Source organism: Microplitis mediator, chromosome 4 (genome assembly GCF_029852145.1).
Source record: "Microplitis mediator isolate UGA2020A chromosome 4, iyMicMedi2.1, whole genome shotgun sequence".
Classification (NCBI taxonomy): Eukaryota; Metazoa; Arthropoda; class Insecta; order Hymenoptera; family Braconidae; genus Microplitis; species Microplitis mediator.
Genome location: NC_079972.1, coordinates 6,909,532 through 6,927,709, shown reverse-complemented (window position 1 = coordinate 6,927,709; position 18,178 = coordinate 6,909,532). Strand labels below are relative to the sequence as shown.

The 18,178-nt window shown below is 37.3% G+C and overlaps 4 protein-coding genes across 4 annotated transcripts; all 4 read left to right on the top strand.

Moving 5' to 3' along the window:
- The first annotated feature begins 6,597 nt into the window (after window positions 1-6,597).
- On the top strand, window positions 6,598-7,625 carry LOC130667195 (glycosyltransferase-like protein gnt13). The gene is made up of 2 exons (XM_057468687.1): window positions 6,598-6,679; window positions 6,958-7,625. The coding sequence occupies exons 1-2, from the start codon at window positions 6,598-6,600 to the stop codon at window positions 7,623-7,625; spliced, it is 750 nt and encodes a 249-aa protein (XP_057324670.1).
- A 5,063-nt stretch (window positions 7,626-12,688) lies between these two features.
- LOC130667194 (uncharacterized) lies at window positions 12,689-13,471 on the top strand. The gene has a single exon (XM_057468685.1). The coding sequence runs from the start codon at window positions 12,689-12,691 to the stop codon at window positions 13,469-13,471; it is 783 nt and encodes a 260-aa protein (XP_057324668.1).
- A 303-nt stretch (window positions 13,472-13,774) lies between these two features.
- On the top strand, window positions 13,775-15,385 carry LOC130667193 (uncharacterized). Its single transcript, XM_057468684.1, has 2 exons — window positions 13,775-14,084; window positions 14,145-15,385. Exons 1-2 carry the CDS (start codon window positions 13,775-13,777, stop codon window positions 15,383-15,385), a joined length of 1,551 nt encoding a protein of 516 aa, XP_057324667.1.
- Window positions 15,386-16,114: 729 nt separating this feature from the next.
- On the top strand, window positions 16,115-17,239 carry LOC130667192 (uncharacterized). Its single transcript, XM_057468683.1, has one exon. It carries the CDS (start codon window positions 16,115-16,117, stop codon window positions 17,237-17,239), a length of 1,125 nt encoding a protein of 374 aa, XP_057324666.1.
- The last annotated feature ends 939 nt before the right edge of the window (window positions 17,240-18,178 follow it).

Below are 18,178 nucleotides of genomic sequence, written 5' to 3'. Positions count from 1 at the left end.
TTGAGCTGCAGATTCAGCACTAGGTCGTACAGGTTGAACTCTCTGATTCACAATAAAACGATGAGTATTGTTCAGGACATGGCGCTCAATATCTCGTCGTGTCACTGAGTTAAATTTAATTTTGCACAAAGTGCAATAAACAAACTCATCGCCAGGTTCAAAAGTGCCTGGTGGAATTTCTAACTGACGAACAATACGCTCCCAAAGAACGTGAAACGGAAGCCGTGGTCTGGGCATATTTGTTGTATGAAAATATTGATACGTGCTGTATAAAATCGATACAACTCAAATACAAAAAAAAACGTGGAAACTTTAACCCGGAACAGAAATCAAGCAAATTAAAAAGACAAAAAAATTATCACTTCGATAATAATAAAACGCAAGTATTTATAATTCAAAATCAGTTTACTCTTGAGAAGAGTTAATTATTCAAACGAGAATAATATTAAATCAATCAGTATATTTTTGATAGCTGTCACTAATTAAATAAACACGAACTTAGTCACAAATAATATATATATATATATATATATTAGGGTGATTCATTTCCGCAAAAGTTTTTTTTTTTAAGTCCTCAAGCAAAATCTCAATTTACATCGAAAAAAAAAAAAAATTCTCACCAAATATGAGCTTTTAATTCCAAAGCTAAGTACTTGCCATTTGATTTCAAAGATTTCCCATTTAAAATACACGTAAATTAAATTACTTTTTTTTTTAACTTTCTAATACTCAGCTGCGTTTCATGATATCAAGGCGGTTTTGGTCGCTAATTGTAGGGTATTTGGTGTTCTTCAAAATTGCTCATAGTTACTTAGCTGTAATTCTAGCTGTTTCATTTGTGTCCGTTGCGGAACTCATTTTTCCTATGAAATTGACCTTAATTGCTTGCAGAACATAAACCAATGAAAGTACATCGAAAATGTTAATAGAAATTTTATAGGAAATTTTATTCCCTTTAAAAAAAGTCCTCTGAGTCAAGTCGCTTAAGTCCATAGTTTCCGAGTTATAATCATTTTAATAATTTGAATAATAAAATGTCAATTATAATTTTTTTTTATATTATGTTTTTCAAATTATTAAAATTACTATAACTCGGAAACTATGGACTTTAGCGACTTGATTCATAGGACTTTTTGTGAAGGGAATAAAATTTCCTATAAAATTTCTATTAACATTTTTGATGTACTTTTATTGGTTTATGTTCTGCAAGCCAATAAAGGTCAATTTCATAGGAAAAATGAGTTCCGCAACGGACACAAATGAAACAGCTGGAATTACAGCTAAGTAACTATGAGCACTTTTGAAGAACACCAAATACCCTACAATTAGCGACCAAAACCGCCTTGATATCATGAAACGCAGCTGAGTATTAGAAAGTTAAAAAAAAAAGTAATTTAATTTACGTGTATTTTAAATGGGAAATCTTTGAAATCAAATGGCAAGTACTTAGCTTTGGAATTAAAAGCTCATATTTGGTGAGAATTTTTTTTTTTTTCGATGTAAATTGAGATTTTGCTTGAGGACTTAAAAAAAAAAACTTTTGCGGAAATGAATCACCCTAATATATATGGGTCATTCCACCAAATAAAATTATTTTTACGGGGCGACCCTCGTCGATTTGGTTCAAACTTTGTGGAGTTGATCTATATATTAAAAAAAAAATTCTCTGAAAATTTGAGCCTTTTATTTGCAGCTGTTTCAAAGTTATGATTTTTTGGATTTTTTAAAAATTTTTGTTTTCAACTTTTTCATTAATTTTTTTGAAGGAAAATTTTTTTTTTTTAAAATGAGCACATAACAGTTTTTCGTAGGAAAAATTCTCAGCTTTCCAATAAGAATATCCATTTTTTATTTTATGTTACAGAAGACCTTTTAAAATTCGATTAAAGACAAAAAAACGATTTTTATGACTGTGCGGCGCTTGATACATCTATCTTGATATTTTTTTCTGAAAGCTGAGACTTTTTCCCAAAAAATATGTGATTTTCACGATGTGCATATTTTTTGTTTGAACAAAATTAAATAAAATATAAACTCTCTATGATTAAAAAACGTTAATTCTTATTTGTTTTGAGGATGTTGATACATTTTTAACACATATATATCTTAAGTTATCAAGAAGAGGTGAGATAGTGCACTGCTTGTGTTTCTTTCACCGTTTTTGACTCCAAGTATCGTACGTCTAAAACATTTATTTTCTATAAAAAGTCATCATTCCCTGATTAAACAAAACGATTCGAAACGATTTGTAATGTTAAATGCCCATAAAAAGGGTGATTCAAAAGTATTCAAAAACATTAAAAAGTATTTAAAATTTTTTTTCCAATCGTTTTGAGTCGTTTCTTTTAATAAGGGTTGATTATAACAGTGAAATCAACGCTGGTAGAATTTTGAATATCCGGATGTATAAATTTTGTGGTGTGAGGATATGTTTTCAGGTATGTATCTGCAGTAAAGCTCTAAAAACAAAAATTATAAAACTATTTTTCATGATACCAGCATCAATGGTTCAAGTCTAGGAATCAGTAATTTGAACTTTGATTCTTGAGTTTTGTTCAATAGTGATTTCAAACTATTGATGTCATCTGCGTTAATGACAGTTCTGACATTGTAATCAAGTTTTATGAAAATTTGTGTACATAATAAATAGTATTTATGGTTTCTGTTTAGTTATAAATTGCAAATCATAAGTTAGGCGTACACTAATGGTTGATCACACCATTGGTCTTAATATAACTTGATTCTAACTAGCTGCTGACACTGATAATAATTTTCAATGCAGGTAATCATGAAAAAAATAGTGTGTAACACTAAATGAAACACGACTTCAGATTGCAATCACTGTCAGCTTTTGCCTACGGCTCGGGCAGCCTACTTTACTTTCGTCTGACATCGTTTTGTTTCATCTCTTGCCACACAATGAACTATTACAGTTTGTTAAAACTATAAAATTAATGACTTGCATTTAAATAATTATTGATTTTGTTCAGACAAAAAATATGCACATCGTGAAAATTACATATTTTGTGGGAAAAAATCTCAGCTTTCAGAAAAAAATATCAAATTAGATGTATCAAGCGCCGCACAGTCATAAAAATCGTTTTTTCGTCTTTAATCGAATTTTAAAAGGTCTTCTGTAACATAAAATAAAAAATGGATATTCTTATTGGAAAGCTGAGAATTTTTCCTACGAAAAACTGTTATGTGCTCATTTAAAAAAAAAAAAATTTTCCTTCAAAAAAATTAATGAAAAAGTTGAAAACAAAAATTTTTAAAAAATCCAAAAAATCATAACTTTGAAACAGCTGCAAATAAAAGGCTCAAATTTTCAGAGAATTTTTTTTTTAATATATAGAACGACTCCACAAAGTTTGAACCAAATCGACGAGGGTCGCCCCGTAAAAATAATTTTATTTGGTGGAATGACCCATATATATATATATATCTACGGGTCTGTCATTTTAGAGCACCTTTTATGTTTTAATGCACTAACAGCTTCTATACTTGCAGGAAAATGAAATAATATAACGGTTGACTTTAGAGTCCTTAATATTGATAGTAACAGTTGGTCCATCCGGATTTTCTATTCAAAATTTAAATAACACAGGAAAAAAAAATTTTTACTTTGGAACTTCATACCTTTGCAATAGCTTATTGTACAGATAAGCTCACGGTATGATTTTTGTAGGGAATCAAACGCTTTACAAAAAAAGTGACATATCATTATTGTTAAAACCATCTGATCAAAAGCTATTGGAGCGTGAATTCAAATTTTCAGTAAATTTCAATATCGTTTTACTTATTCGGCACAACTATCAAACTTATCACAAAATCTCGAGAATTTTTTTTTTGTAGATCATTTAATTCCCTACAAACTATCTCTGATAGATTTTTTCGCATTCAGTATTGTTTTATAGTTATTCTCGTATTAGAGTTAAGCTCTAGACATCAATTGGATCAACATTTTTCTATAAGATCTTGATATTGAAATGTAACCGGAAAGTTACACATAGGAAAATGTATGGAACCATATATTTATCCTCACATTGTCTCGCATATTCAACCAAACATATACTACACATGATCCACACACTGTCTTATATCTTCAGCCATATATTTATCATCAATTCATCACATTGTATCCAAAATGTGAACACACACTGAATCACACATTATCCCACATATCCAGCCACGCATTAACCCAGACATTCAGCGACACATTAACCCATACATTCAGCAAGACACTGTCCTATACATTATCCCACACAATTGTGCTAGACTTTTAGTTACACATTCAGTCAGAAATCGTCTCTCTTATTTACTCATACATAGCTTGAGTTTTCTCCCTACACATTTTTGCTAGACAGTTAATAACACATTCAGTCACACAGTATCTGTATCATTTCAACACATTCAGCCAGGCATTGTCTCATCCATTTTCCCAGCATTCAACCACACATCAAGTCACAAACTGGCCCATTCATTTTTTTCCCATCCCGCAACAATTAGAATTACATATTCAGCCACACATACGACTTGACATCCCGCTACACATGGACCTTTATATTTACACACACATTTACCCACATATTAAATCAGACATTTCCCGATACATTTTATCATCTATTGTTACATACATTTTCCTTCACATTTAGCCATGCATCGTCCCATACATTGACCGACACATTCAGCCAATCATTTAACTAGCCATCGGTCCATAAATTTTTTTTTTTTTCAATGAAACATTACAAACAATCCAATGTATCATGTACAGTTCTCTTTACATTACACTACATTAACTTCTTTCTAAACGTGAGTACCCGAGTCGAAATCTGAAATGTGGTTTTAGCCTAGATACCCTCAATTCTTTTGTTAATGGCCTGTTCACAATGGGACTATAATTTCGATCTCGATGCCCTCAAAGTAGCATTCGGAGGGTAAAACCACACTTCCAAAGTGATTATAGAACTGTTATTATATCCTTCATTGCCTAAAATTTAATTTAAGACAGCATTTTTTTAGACTTATAAACTTTTTAACTATGTCAGTCGATTAAATTTTTCTAAGTCCAAAATAAAATTGTAAAATTATTCTGGACTTAAGCAAATTTTTAACTCTTTTAAATCCATTGAATTTTTCCAAGTCCCAAATTTTTCTTTATATATGTTTATTTTATCCAGACGGTTTTAAAATTTCAATTGAATGAATTTTTATTTTATCCAATCTATATTCAAATATTTTCTTGATACTATTTTTAATTAATAGTTTAAGCATTTTTCCAAAGTTAGAAAAATAGAAAAAAAAATGTATTCAGATAAAAATTATGAATATACCGTTGACTTTTTAGAAAAAGTAATTAACTCATTAAACAAAGTAAAAAGTAATTGACTCATCACATTTTTTTTTTAATTTAATGAATTTTGATAAATTAAAATAAATAGATATCTAGAACGATAGCTTAGTTAAAATATTTATTATTTATTGTTAATATATTTTAATACAATTAATATATTCAAGCTATTCAGAATTAATTGACTCAGCTATAAACGTACGATCACCAATTTCCATTGAAATACAAATTGATGCTTGAATCGATTCTGACATCAATTTTTTCTTATCTTTTGCTAGCGTGATTGTTTATACTTGTTTTATCTTTATACTATGAATTAATTTACAAATATTTGTAATGTTTTTTATTTAGAAATTCGCGACTATGACAGAAATTTTAATCTTATAGTTGATATCCCCTTCATTTCCCTTACCTACCAACCGATAAGGATCTTTTCCACAATTGAAAAGTAGGTTTTGGAGGGTATTTTTACATTCCTGCCGACTGTAAATTCACCCTACATTTGGTAAAAGCGGACAAAACTCCCAAAGTTAGGTGAGATTTACAGTTCTGCTCACTAGCTTGCCTTATTGCTCGAATGTGATTTTACCCTCAATACCCTCATATAACCATGATTTTAGACTCAATAACCTAATTTCGAATATGAAGGGCAAATCCACATTTCAAATTTTGACTCGGATAAATTCGTATTTTCCAAGTTTTGGAACGCCCGAATGTATCCTTATATGTTTCGAAGTTTATCTCGCTATTTTATTTCGTCAAATGTTTTTTTTTTTGTAGATTCTTATTTATTTTAAATAAATTGACGTTTATCCGTTAATTTCAAATCTCTCAATACATTTGCTGATTATAATATATTTGACATTTATGTAAGTATAAAATTATGATAAAACTTGAAATAAGAATACAAAAAGAAAAATTATTAAATAAATTATAACAAAATGTTTGCTCTTGTTTTATGGCACAAAAATAAATCATTTAGTATAATTTCGACTAAACAAATTGTTAAATCAACAAAATATAGTTACTGTCTTGCTTAAGAGAGTGTGCCAGGCGATTTTCAAATGAACCGTTTTCACAGGTAAAGACCCAAATTATTAAACAAAATATGTCATTCGATGCGTAAACTTATCATTTATCGAATGAAATGTTTCTCGTTCGGAAATTGCAGTTTATATCTGAGAACGGCTTATTTGAAATTTCCATTTGCTAATGTAAGTGCAACAAGGACAGTTCGGTTCGTTCACATGTGTGTGAGAAAGAGAATAGATGGCACATTCTCTTCATATAACAACAAAATTCATCCTGCTAAAATAGTAGCCCAAAGCAGTAAGTTAACTTATCAATAATTCGTTATTTTTACTCTGTCCTGAAACTGATGCTCCTCTGTGTTTGTATTTGCTTTCTTTATAATTAATCATCATAATTTTAAAAAATCATTGGTCTTGTGGGTGAACCCTTCATAATCTCCTGATGCTTTCGACGCACAGTAATTCCGGAAGTTGCACCGAATCAATAACTTTATTTCTTTGAAAATGCAAATTCGAGCTATCTTTTCAGTATTATTTTTTAGTATGAATAATATTTCAATAAATGTTTCGTTTTAGATAAGAAAAAATGGCTGAAGTCATTAGAAGTTGATACAAATGGAATTGTTATTGGCCAAGGATTTGAAAATAGCGGCAATCATGATATCAAGTATCCCACCAACAACATTACTGACCCTCATACTTTTGGCGACAAAAATACTAACAATAACAATACTAAAAAAACTAATACGAACATTAACGATATTGACACTAATATTATTGACAATAACAACATTTTAAAAAATATAACAGACCATAACAACAGTAACGATACTGACACTGACAATAATAATACTGGTACGAAAGATATTGACGATAACAACATTTTAACAGATATAACAGACCATATCAACAGTGACGATACTACTGCTGACAATAATAATACTGATACGCAAAACATTGACGATATCAACCTTTTAAAAAATATCACAGACCATATCAACAGTGACGATACTGATACTAACGATAACAATACTAAAATTGAAATTACTAATGACGAAAAGACTGGCAGTATCAGTATTATAAATAATACTACTAACACGATCAACACAAATTATAAAAACGCAAACAATAATGACATTAATGAAAAGAAAAATGACGGCAATTCGACTGACATGACATTAAATACAAATAATAATAAAATTAAGATTATTAAAAGTAGTGGAGTATTCGTTTCACTAGAATAATACAATAAAACGATAAAAATTACAAATAACCCTAAAAAATTAACAAGAATAATTTTAAAGAAAATTTTCGGAAAAGAATTAGTAAAAATGAGTGTAACCGGTCGGGGAAAAAGTGCTGACAAAGCCATTTCACCGGAAATATTAAAAGCGTGCGAAGGTAAAAACCGTACTTAAACTATTGTTATAGAGAAGTGCTTAGCTTAATAAAAGTAACACTATTTAATTGTATGATTTAGCTCTAACAGATTATACATTACAGATTTTGTGAAGCAGCAAACAAAAAATGGATGGATAAGCCATAGAGACTTCCAAGTAAGTGTAACACAGATGTGAAACACACTCCGTCATCCAAAAAAAAGTCATTAAACATGTAAAATGGTGAAATATATAATACTGTTCAAAGGAAATACGATCTTAACTTCTATAGAACATGTAAACGAATAAGTGGTTAATTCTGCAGGGTAATGTGTAAGTCAGTGTGTGGTTAGGTTTGTGAGATCAAATAAGGATGAATGTGTGACTGAGAATGTGCAATAGTGTGTGAAATACTTTGTAAATTGATCTGTTGTTGAATATGTAAGAAAATGTAAGAATGAATGTGCAAGTAAATGTGTGGCATAATGTGTGGCTGAATGTGTAGCTAAATGTGTGGAAAATATGTGTCTGAATGTGACAGAAAATGTGTGGCTGAATGGGTGGTGTTGCGTAAATATCAAATGTTCGCGCCAAAACACTTGATAACTCTACGCTCTACTATACCAGAGGTGCTGCTATCGACGCGCCCTCTGATACTCGGAATTTCAACTCGATAGCCAGCTACGCGGCAACTGGCATTATTCTACAACACCTGTTATAGAACACCACGTGCTGTCACTATTCATAATATTCAAGTACATCGTGCAAATTATCCTGCTTCATTGATTATATCAATTTGATTATTACTCGCTAATTCATCAGGTATTGTTATTTATCTATATTTTTCATTTATATTCTCAACTTAATTCATAAAATCTGTGATCATTTTTGTGTTGACCGCGTGTCAAAATAACCTGCCGGCTATACCTATACATATACTCGCCATCACGTGACTTTGCAGCCACAAATAATTCTTCTTAATTTACATTCACTTTCATTACTCATTGCTTAATTATTCACTCGTACCCGATGTTAACTGGTGTGACTGATGTCATCATTCAGTCATCCAGTAATATTTAATCTCTAAAATAAATATCAAATTTTATTTGTGACTGCAAAGAATTTTATACGTTCAGACTCGGCTCTCTACGCATCTAAGTATTTATTACTCGGTTCTTACTCGTACTCTTCATGTCGCATAATTAAATTTACTTGTGAATTAAAATTATACTCGAACTAATTGTGATATTTATGAATCATTAATTGTTAATAATTTATTCTTTACTGCGCTCTATACTATAAATTAATTCACGTGTATGGTGCCGTGTAAAATTATAGAAAATCGTAATCTTTAAACTCGATAAACTCAATTTTCACAACTGCGCTCTATATATATGTATATAATATTTCACATGTACGGTGCCATGTAATTTATATTGAACTCAAGAAAACTAAACATAATCAAATTACATTCAATAAGTGCTCTGATATAAACTCGTGATCGACTCTTGTACTCTACGCTATTATCTGTAATTTATTTTTATTAAATATGGACAATACACCAAATTAGTGACTTATTATTTCTTTCACCATCCCGATCCAGCAAATAAATATTTGATATAGTTTTTGAGTTAATATTTTACATTATGGTCCTTCGAGCCGGATTGGATGGTGGAAACCGCGTAAAAGTGATCACAGACTAAACTCTTGCTCCTATAATCAATAAATTCGAATATTACAATCAATTCATCAGATTCAATGGCTGATGAGAAGAACTCGACGGGAGAAGGAGTGTCCAAGGACGATGCTCCCACTCTCCCACTCACTCCAACCGTTGTCATCACTAAAAGTGATGACCACTCGACCACTCCAACTGGGATATTACCAGCCACCGGTAACCCCAGCGACTCCGACATCACTGATGTGGAGACTCGTAAGGCACTCGACACTTAGGATCCCAAGAAGCGGAGTCGCAAGAAGTCCACAAAGGGATGCGAACTCGAGCTCAAGATCAGCAGTCAGCTGTCCAGAATGAAGCTTGTAATGGGTGCACTTATTATATTAATTTGTGACTGTGGTCTCAATACAATAAGTGTCCCACACATGTGCAAAACTTAAGGTGTCTTGCAAACCTGTCCAGCTGAACTCAGTATCTCCAGGTGAGGGTAAGCCCCTTACTGGACCACACAGTATTAAAATATGAAGAGAGAATTTCTTATACCTAACTTATTAGGAAGATTGTGGTAGATGAAATTTATATGTTCAATTTAAATATAAAACAATGGCATTTATTTGACGAAGCCGCTTTACAGATAATTAATGAGATGAACAATAACCAAAATGACGGATGACACTGACTCGACTAATTTTATAAACAACAATGTGACTCTACTGACTCTAACAAAGTGGCTTGACTACTTTAACAAATAACGACTCCTCAATTAATAAAATATTATTTAATAAATGAATAGTTAACCCGACAATAAGACAAACGAGCTCACTTACTCCAATAATCTCCAACCTTAACCAGTCCTTCTTATTCCAACGATCCTTTTCCTCCAAGACCAAAACCAGACCCAGTCCTTCCTTCCAAGTCCACCAAACCGTTCCAATCCTTTCCCATCGACCAGATCCAATCAACAATAATTATTATATAAATAACCGTTAATAAACTTAATAAACTTAATAAAAGAAATAAGCTTCCACGAGCCGTGGGCTTATATGCTCTTGGCCCAATTTGAATGATGACTAGCAGCACGTGTAGTAGTAGTAGTAGTAGATAGAAACTTGTGGAAACCAAAATGTTAGTGGTAGTTGATAGAAAGGCACGTCCGTCCACGGCGGTTGCTGCGAGCCAAGAGAGCGATCGCTCGTCGTCTCTGGCCCTCGTACCTCTCCACTCAGGCTGACCAACCCCTAAAACCAAATGTCGGGACTCGACCGTAGCGACCCCGGCGCATCAGTGACTGTGTTTTCTCCAGTTGTTGACAGTTGTTGAAGACGGAGGGCGGATCTTTTGGCGCGAGTCGAAATTTAATTTAAAATGTAATGTGGAAGGATTCCACCCCGTTACAAGCTGATCTCAGACACTGAAGCTCTTGCTTCAGCACTCACTGCTGCTGAAGGTGCAGCACCACTCAAGGCTCGACTCGAAGTACTCACCTAGGAGTGGCAGCAATTTTCCGTTGTCCACGACTACCTGGGAGCCAATGCAACGGAGGAACTCCTCCAGCACTCGTACATCAAGGATGGCATCTTTGATGTAGCATACAGGTCATACCTGGGAGCTCGCACTTGCCTATCAACACTCATCCACGCACTCGACACTCCTGCTCAACCAACTCAAGCTCAGAACTCGACTCAACGCTCACACAGTAGCGTCAATCTCGCTCCACTCAACATCACTCCATTCTCTGCTGACTATGCCAAGTGGCCAGAGTTCCGGGACATGTTCAAGTCCGTCGTCATCAATCGTGCTGGCCTGGAGGACGTCGAACGTCTTCACTACCTGAAGACGTACCTCACAGGTCAAGCTTGTGAGGAACATGGCAGTGGACCATGACACTACAGTATTTTGTTTTTGTTGTTTTGTTTTGTTTACGATTATTATTTTTATTTCGTATTACGATTATTTTCTATGATTACTATTACTATCGTTATTATTATTATAATTAATTACTATTATTACTATTGTTAGTACTATATATTCTTTCATTATGATTAAATGATTATTTAAATATTATTAGTTAGTTACTTGCGAATATTATTATAAACATGTGTTATTTTTATTTTGATTTATTATTTCCGTGATTAAAATTGTTATCAGCGACGGTTCAGTTTAAATGAATGTTGAAATGAGAGTGAACGTCGAGAGTTCGCCATCGCTGCGATAGAGGGCCGACAAGGTCGACGTTGGTTCGCTTGCGGCAACTAGCGTCGAACTGATAGAAGCGAATTAGTGAGCCGATAATTTTTGTTCTAAAGAAGAACAAAAATCGAGTTTCTGCAAAGTATTATCTACTTAAATGTTATAATTTAATACTCATTAAATTTTCATTCTAAGTCCGAAGGAAATTTAAAATAGAAAATAATTTATGATAAATTAAATTTTCTGTTTGAATGTCATGGGCCTAAGTCCCGGCGAAAATTTGTACGAAAATATAATTTGTTGTGGAAAATTATGAATTGTCTGAATGAAAATAAATATTTCACAGCAAAAATTAATCGGGACTTAGAATGAATCGGTGAGTTTTCGAAGTTCCACCGCACACGATAGGTGGCGATGTTGGGCAAATAATTTTCGCTGATGGATCAATAAGGTTGAGGTGATAAAGCCGAAAAATTATTCACCGTTGGGCAACTTTTCTCTGGGTTTAATTCCTCGACGGGAGTTTTCTAGACGAGGAATTAAAGAGGGTCCACTCTACCTGGCGCGGACTACGACACAGGTACAAGAACAGTTTCACCCACGACAAAAAGGCGACTCCCCGCCTGGAGGCCTTCAGCCAAACAGTGGTAGGCAATCACAACTGAGTAGGTGGGGGCGAGGTGGATTTTATTCACTCTCCCCTCGGGTAACGCGGAATAGGACCTGCGGGGCGGCACTAGCTACCCGTCAGGAACCGGGGACAGAGGGCCGAGAAGGGGAGCTTAGCAACGCGATTTGTACCGACGGCAGTAACGGAGAATTGTAACGCCGTGTATGAGTGGGTTTTTTTTTTGTTTTATTGTAATCGTACTACTGTTATTTTTATTAGAATAAAGAGGATTTGTAATTTACTTATAGTTTACTTTTGCACAATAATTTACCCTCGTCAGAACCCTGGACTCCGGCGAGCTTCACTCGAGCCGGGGGTGAGATTTGTTTACAATAAATTAGTTAATAAAAGTACCCGTTACAAGCTGCTCAAGCGATCGCCAACACACCAATGTGTAATGAAAGCTTCTCACTCGCCTGGGTTGCTATCTGCAAGCGGTATGATGTACCTCGCTTACTCATCAGTGCTCAGCTCGACAAGCTGGTCAACCTTCCAGCACTCACCTCACGCTCTTCGAAACAACTCTACTCGCTCATTGACCAGACCCACGAGGCGATCAATGCACTCCTCGCTCAGAAGGTCAATCTCCAGGATGGAGACTGCTACCTTCTCACTCACATTATCATCTCTAAACTCGACCGCTCAACTCGTGAACAGTGGGAATTGTCTCTGCGGGCTCCAGTAGAGTTCCCAAAACTCAAACAATTGCGTCAGTTCCTCACGGATTGTGCTCGTGCTCAAGAACGGTACGAGGAAAGTACCTCAATGGCTGGTGATCAGCAGAAACCCAGTCACTCGAACGCTCACTCAAGCTCCAAGATCCAGAAGAACTCGTACGCTCATGTGGCAACATCTTCGGCTCCAAAATTGGCTGGAACATCAACACCAGCAAGCACTCAATCCAAGGTGGTGGCCAAAGCACAGTATCCGTGCGACCTGTGCCAAGGTGACCACTACCTGGACAGACGTGACCAGTTTGGCAAGATGACTCCACAACAACGAACTCAGCTGGTGATCCAAGCCAGATTGTGTCCAAACTGCCTTGCACACCACCGAGTCGAGTCATGCAAATCGGAATTCCGTTTTAGAGCGTGTCAACAACAACACCACTCTATGATTCATCCAGGAATCCCTGCAACTCACACTCAAAGGGCTCCTGCTCGAACTCAATAAGAATTTGCGCTTCCGCACGACACTCCAGCACTCGATACTCACTCACACTCGCCTACTACAAGCTCATCGCACTCAAACAGCACTCTTGCCCACTCTCAAGCTCAAAATACTCATGATCGCAGCACTCGTACTCATCACTCATCCACTCAGAATTCAACAACTGGTTGTACTCAAGCTCATCATTACGCTACGTTACTCGCGACTTGTCAAGTCTACGTAGTGACCAAGTTAAGTACCCATCCAATACGCATTCTCTTAGATACCGGTTCTGAGATATCCTTTGTTTCAGATTCATTGGTAAGAATGCTGAATATTTCTCGTGCTCGATCACACCTTACTATCCTAGGGATCGGTGTAGCCAAAGCTGGCCGTATCAGGGGATGTGCAACTCTCACTCTGCGCTCATGCTACTCGGATCAATCACTCACGATAAAGGCACACATTCTCAGTGGTTTAACTGCTCAATTACCATCGGACCAAGTCTTAAATACTGACTTGGCACAGTACTCGCATCTCACGCTCGCAGATCCAGACTTTGGAACTCCAGGTCCAACGGATGTCATCCTTGGAGCTGATTACTACGGCCAGGTCATCACTGGCGAGATCATCAAATGCAAATCTCCTGGATTACTCGCCTAAAATACAATTTTTGGCTGGATTATCATTGGTCCAGTCCAAGCTCGGCTCAACAAACCACTGAGAATTCATCATGCTGTCTCCAATCATCATGATCAAGATCTCCAAAACTTATTAACTCGGTTCTGGCTCCAAGAAGAGGTCAGTTCAACTCAATCACGCTCATTAACTCCCGAAGAAGAGGCTTGTGAAGTTCACTTCCGGGACACTCACACTCGAGACAGTTCTGGCAGATACATTGTCAGACTGCCATTAATATCAGACCCGCAACAACTGGGGAACTCATACACAGCAGCTCGTCGCTGCTTACAACATCTCATGCGACGGCTTGATCATGATGCTCGGCTCAAAACACTCTACATGAACTTCATGACAGAATATCTCGAACTCAAGCACATGGTGCCTGCGGCATCATCTACATCATCAGTTCAATACTTTCTACCCCACCATGGGGTACTGAAAGAAGACAACAACAACTTCAAGATCCGTGTGATCTTCAACGGCTCAAAACCAACCAGTTCAGGACTCTCACACAACGACATCATGCATATCGGGCCAAAATTAGTCGTTAACATCTTCGACGTACTCATCAGCTCACGACAACACCGGTTCATCTTTATCACAGATGTCACCAAAATGTATCGACAAATTCTGGTTCACGAAAAGGACCAGAGTCTGCAACAAATACTCTGGTTTGATGAGGAAGGAAACATCATTCCCTTCAAACTTACTACAGTTACCTATGGGACGAAATCAGCTCCATTTCTTGCTGTTCGAGCCCTGCTCCAATTAGTCGAAGATGAAGGACAAAGATTCCCACTCGCAATCGATCCACTCACTAAAGGTCGGTATGTCGACGACATTTCCGGAGGCGCAGATGATCTCGAGTCACTGCAAGCAGTCGCAGATGATATCGAGGGTCTGTGCATGGTGGGCGGATTCCCACTCGCCAAATGGGCAAGCAAACATTGCAAATTACTTCAGCTCAATCGTGTGGAAGCGATTACACAATACAAAATAGAGGATCCAGAAGTCAGCGCCAAAATTCTTAGGATGTACTGGTCTTCAACCAAGGATCAATTCTCGTTCAAACACTCGCCACCATGCTCAACTCAACCGTGCACAAAGCGTGCAATTTTATCAGAGATTGCTCAGATCTTTGATCCTCTGGGATTCCTATCACCACTCATAATTCAAGCCAAAATGTTCATGCAGGAACTTTGGCTTGTCAAACTCGGCTGGGACACTCCATTACCTGCAGAACTACGACAGAAATGAACTTCATTCAAAACTCAACTCGACATGATTCATATCATCAAGATTCCCAGATGGATCCACTCGTCCACGAACTCGGCTCTAGAAATCCATGGATTCTCCGATGCCTCGCAATTGGCGATGGCTGCGGCAGTTTTTATCAAGGTCCTACCAACAACTCGAACTCAGAGGGCAAAGGTTACGCTGCTTTGCTCCAAAACCAAGGTGGCACCGTTGAAACCCCTAACGATTCCACGCTTGGAACTCACCGCGGCTCACATGTTGGCCAAACTCGTCAAACACTGCCAGACCACACTCAACTACTCGCATGTGCCAACATATCTCTAGACCGATTCATCAATCACGCTCACGTGGATACACTCGCACCCGTCTCGCTGGAAAGACTTTGTCAGGAATAGGGTGTCACTTATTCAAGAACTCATTCCAGATGGCCACTGGAAGTTTGTCCCTGGCACTGACAATCCAGCAGATAGTGCAACTTGAGGCTTAACAACCAGTCAGCTTAAAACTCATCAACTATGGTGGTCTGGCCCATCATGGTTGCTCGAAGACTCGCCGTCCTGGCCAACCAGTCCTATTCATAAAGATGCAGATACTCACCTGGAAGAACGTCCAGTCAAATCACTTCATGTTTCGGCTCAACCGCTCAACTCGTCTTGGACGCTAATGGAACGTCCAATCCCACTGTTGCGCATGCTCAGAGTAACAGCTATCTGTGGGAGGGTACGCGATATGATCAAACGCATACCACACTCGACTCTCGATCGTCCACTCACATCAATTGAAATCAACCTCGCACTCCAGTTCTGTATCAAAGAAACTCAACGTACTCACTTCAACTGTGAACTCCAACTACTCGCAAAACAGGCATCATGGCCAAAGGATCACCCATTTGCTCGGTTGGTGGCTTATCAAGACACCGATGGCATCATCCGAGTAGGGGGGAGATTGGAAAATGCTCCAGACTCAGATCAACAAAAGCATCCTGCAATTTTACCTCGTGATGCTGCTCTAACTCGACTCGTCATCTCTGATGCCCATCAGCGTACCATGCATGGTGGTACTCAACTCACACTCGCTCATACTCGACTCCGACACTGGATCATTGGTGGACGTCAACCAGTACGTTCACACATACTCAAATGTCTCGTCTGTGCTCGTCACCGAGGTGTTCGGGCTCAGCAATTAATGGGACAACACCCAACTCAACGTGTCACTCCAGCGCCACCATTTTCTCACACTAGAGTCGATTACGCTGGTCCATTATCAGTCAAATCATGGAAAGGTCGAGGAACCAGGATATACAAGGGCTGGATCTGTGTGTTTGTCTGTCTGACCACATCAGCAGTTCACGTCAACCTTGTCAGCGACTACTCATCATCAGAATTCATAGCAGCTCTCCGACGGTTTATTCAGCGTCGAGGGGTATGTACAGCACTCTACAGCGACTGTGGAACAACATTCCAAGGCACATACTCTGAACTCAAGCGGCTCTTCACTCAAGGCACTCAAGAATCTCATGCTCTACTCGATTGGGCCACTGTGCATCAAATCACATGGCATTTCAACCCCCCTGCTGCTCCCCATATGGGTGGTAAATGGGAAGCCGCAGTGAAATCGGTGAAATATCACCTGACTCACACACTCGGAGAATCAGCCTTCACGTTTGAAGAACTTACGACTCTTTTAACGCAAGTGGAGGGGATTTTGAACTCGAGACCACTGGAGACTCTATCAGACGATCCTCACGATCCTTCATCGCTCACTCCAGGTCACTTTCTCATTGGGAGACCAATCGTTGCCATCCCTGAACATTCACTCATGGATACAGAAGTATCAAGACTCTCTCGCTGGTAGTTCATTCAGCAACGTGTCCAGCATTTTTGGAAACACTGGTCCACCAGTTACATTCAACGCCATCTAGCTCGCACCAAGTGGCATCATGCTCGCATTGACATCAAACTCGGCTCGCTCGTCCTTCTCACTGATGAACGAACTCCACCAACTCTCTGGCCACTTGCTAAAGTGACTGCGCTACATCCAGGGAAGGACAATCTCACTCGAGTGGTTACCATTCAAACAGCCACTGGTACTCTCACTCGACCGATTGCCAAGCTCGCACTCTTACCACTTGCTCCCAAACCAGATGCCTAAATCATCGGCAATCAATTCAGCAATCATCAGGTACTCAAGATCATAATCAGCAACTCTGTTCCTGATGGCGGGCAGAATGTTGCGTAAATATCAAATGTTCGCGCCAAAACACTTGATAACTCTACGCTCTACTATACCAGAGGTGCTGCTATCGACGCGCCCTCTGATACTCGGAATTTCAACTCGATAGCCAGCTACGCGGCAACTGGCATTATTCTACAACACCTGTTATAGAACACCACGTGCTGTCACTATTCATAATATTCAAGTACATCGTGCAAATTATCCTGCTTCATTGATTATATCAATTTGATTATTACTCGCTAATTCATCAGGTATTGTTATTTATCTATATTTTTCATTTATATTCTCAACTTAATTCATAAAATCTGTGATCATTTTTGTGTTGACCGCGTGTCAAAATAACCTGCCGGCTATACCTATACATATACTCGCCATCACGTGACTTTGCAGCCACAAATAATTCTTCTTAATTTACATTCACTTTCATTACTCATTGCTTAATTATTCACTCGTACCCGATGTTAACTGGTGTGACTGATGTCATCATTCAGTCATCCAGTAATATTTAATCTCTAAAATAAATATCAAATTTTATTTGTGACTGCAAAGAATTTTATA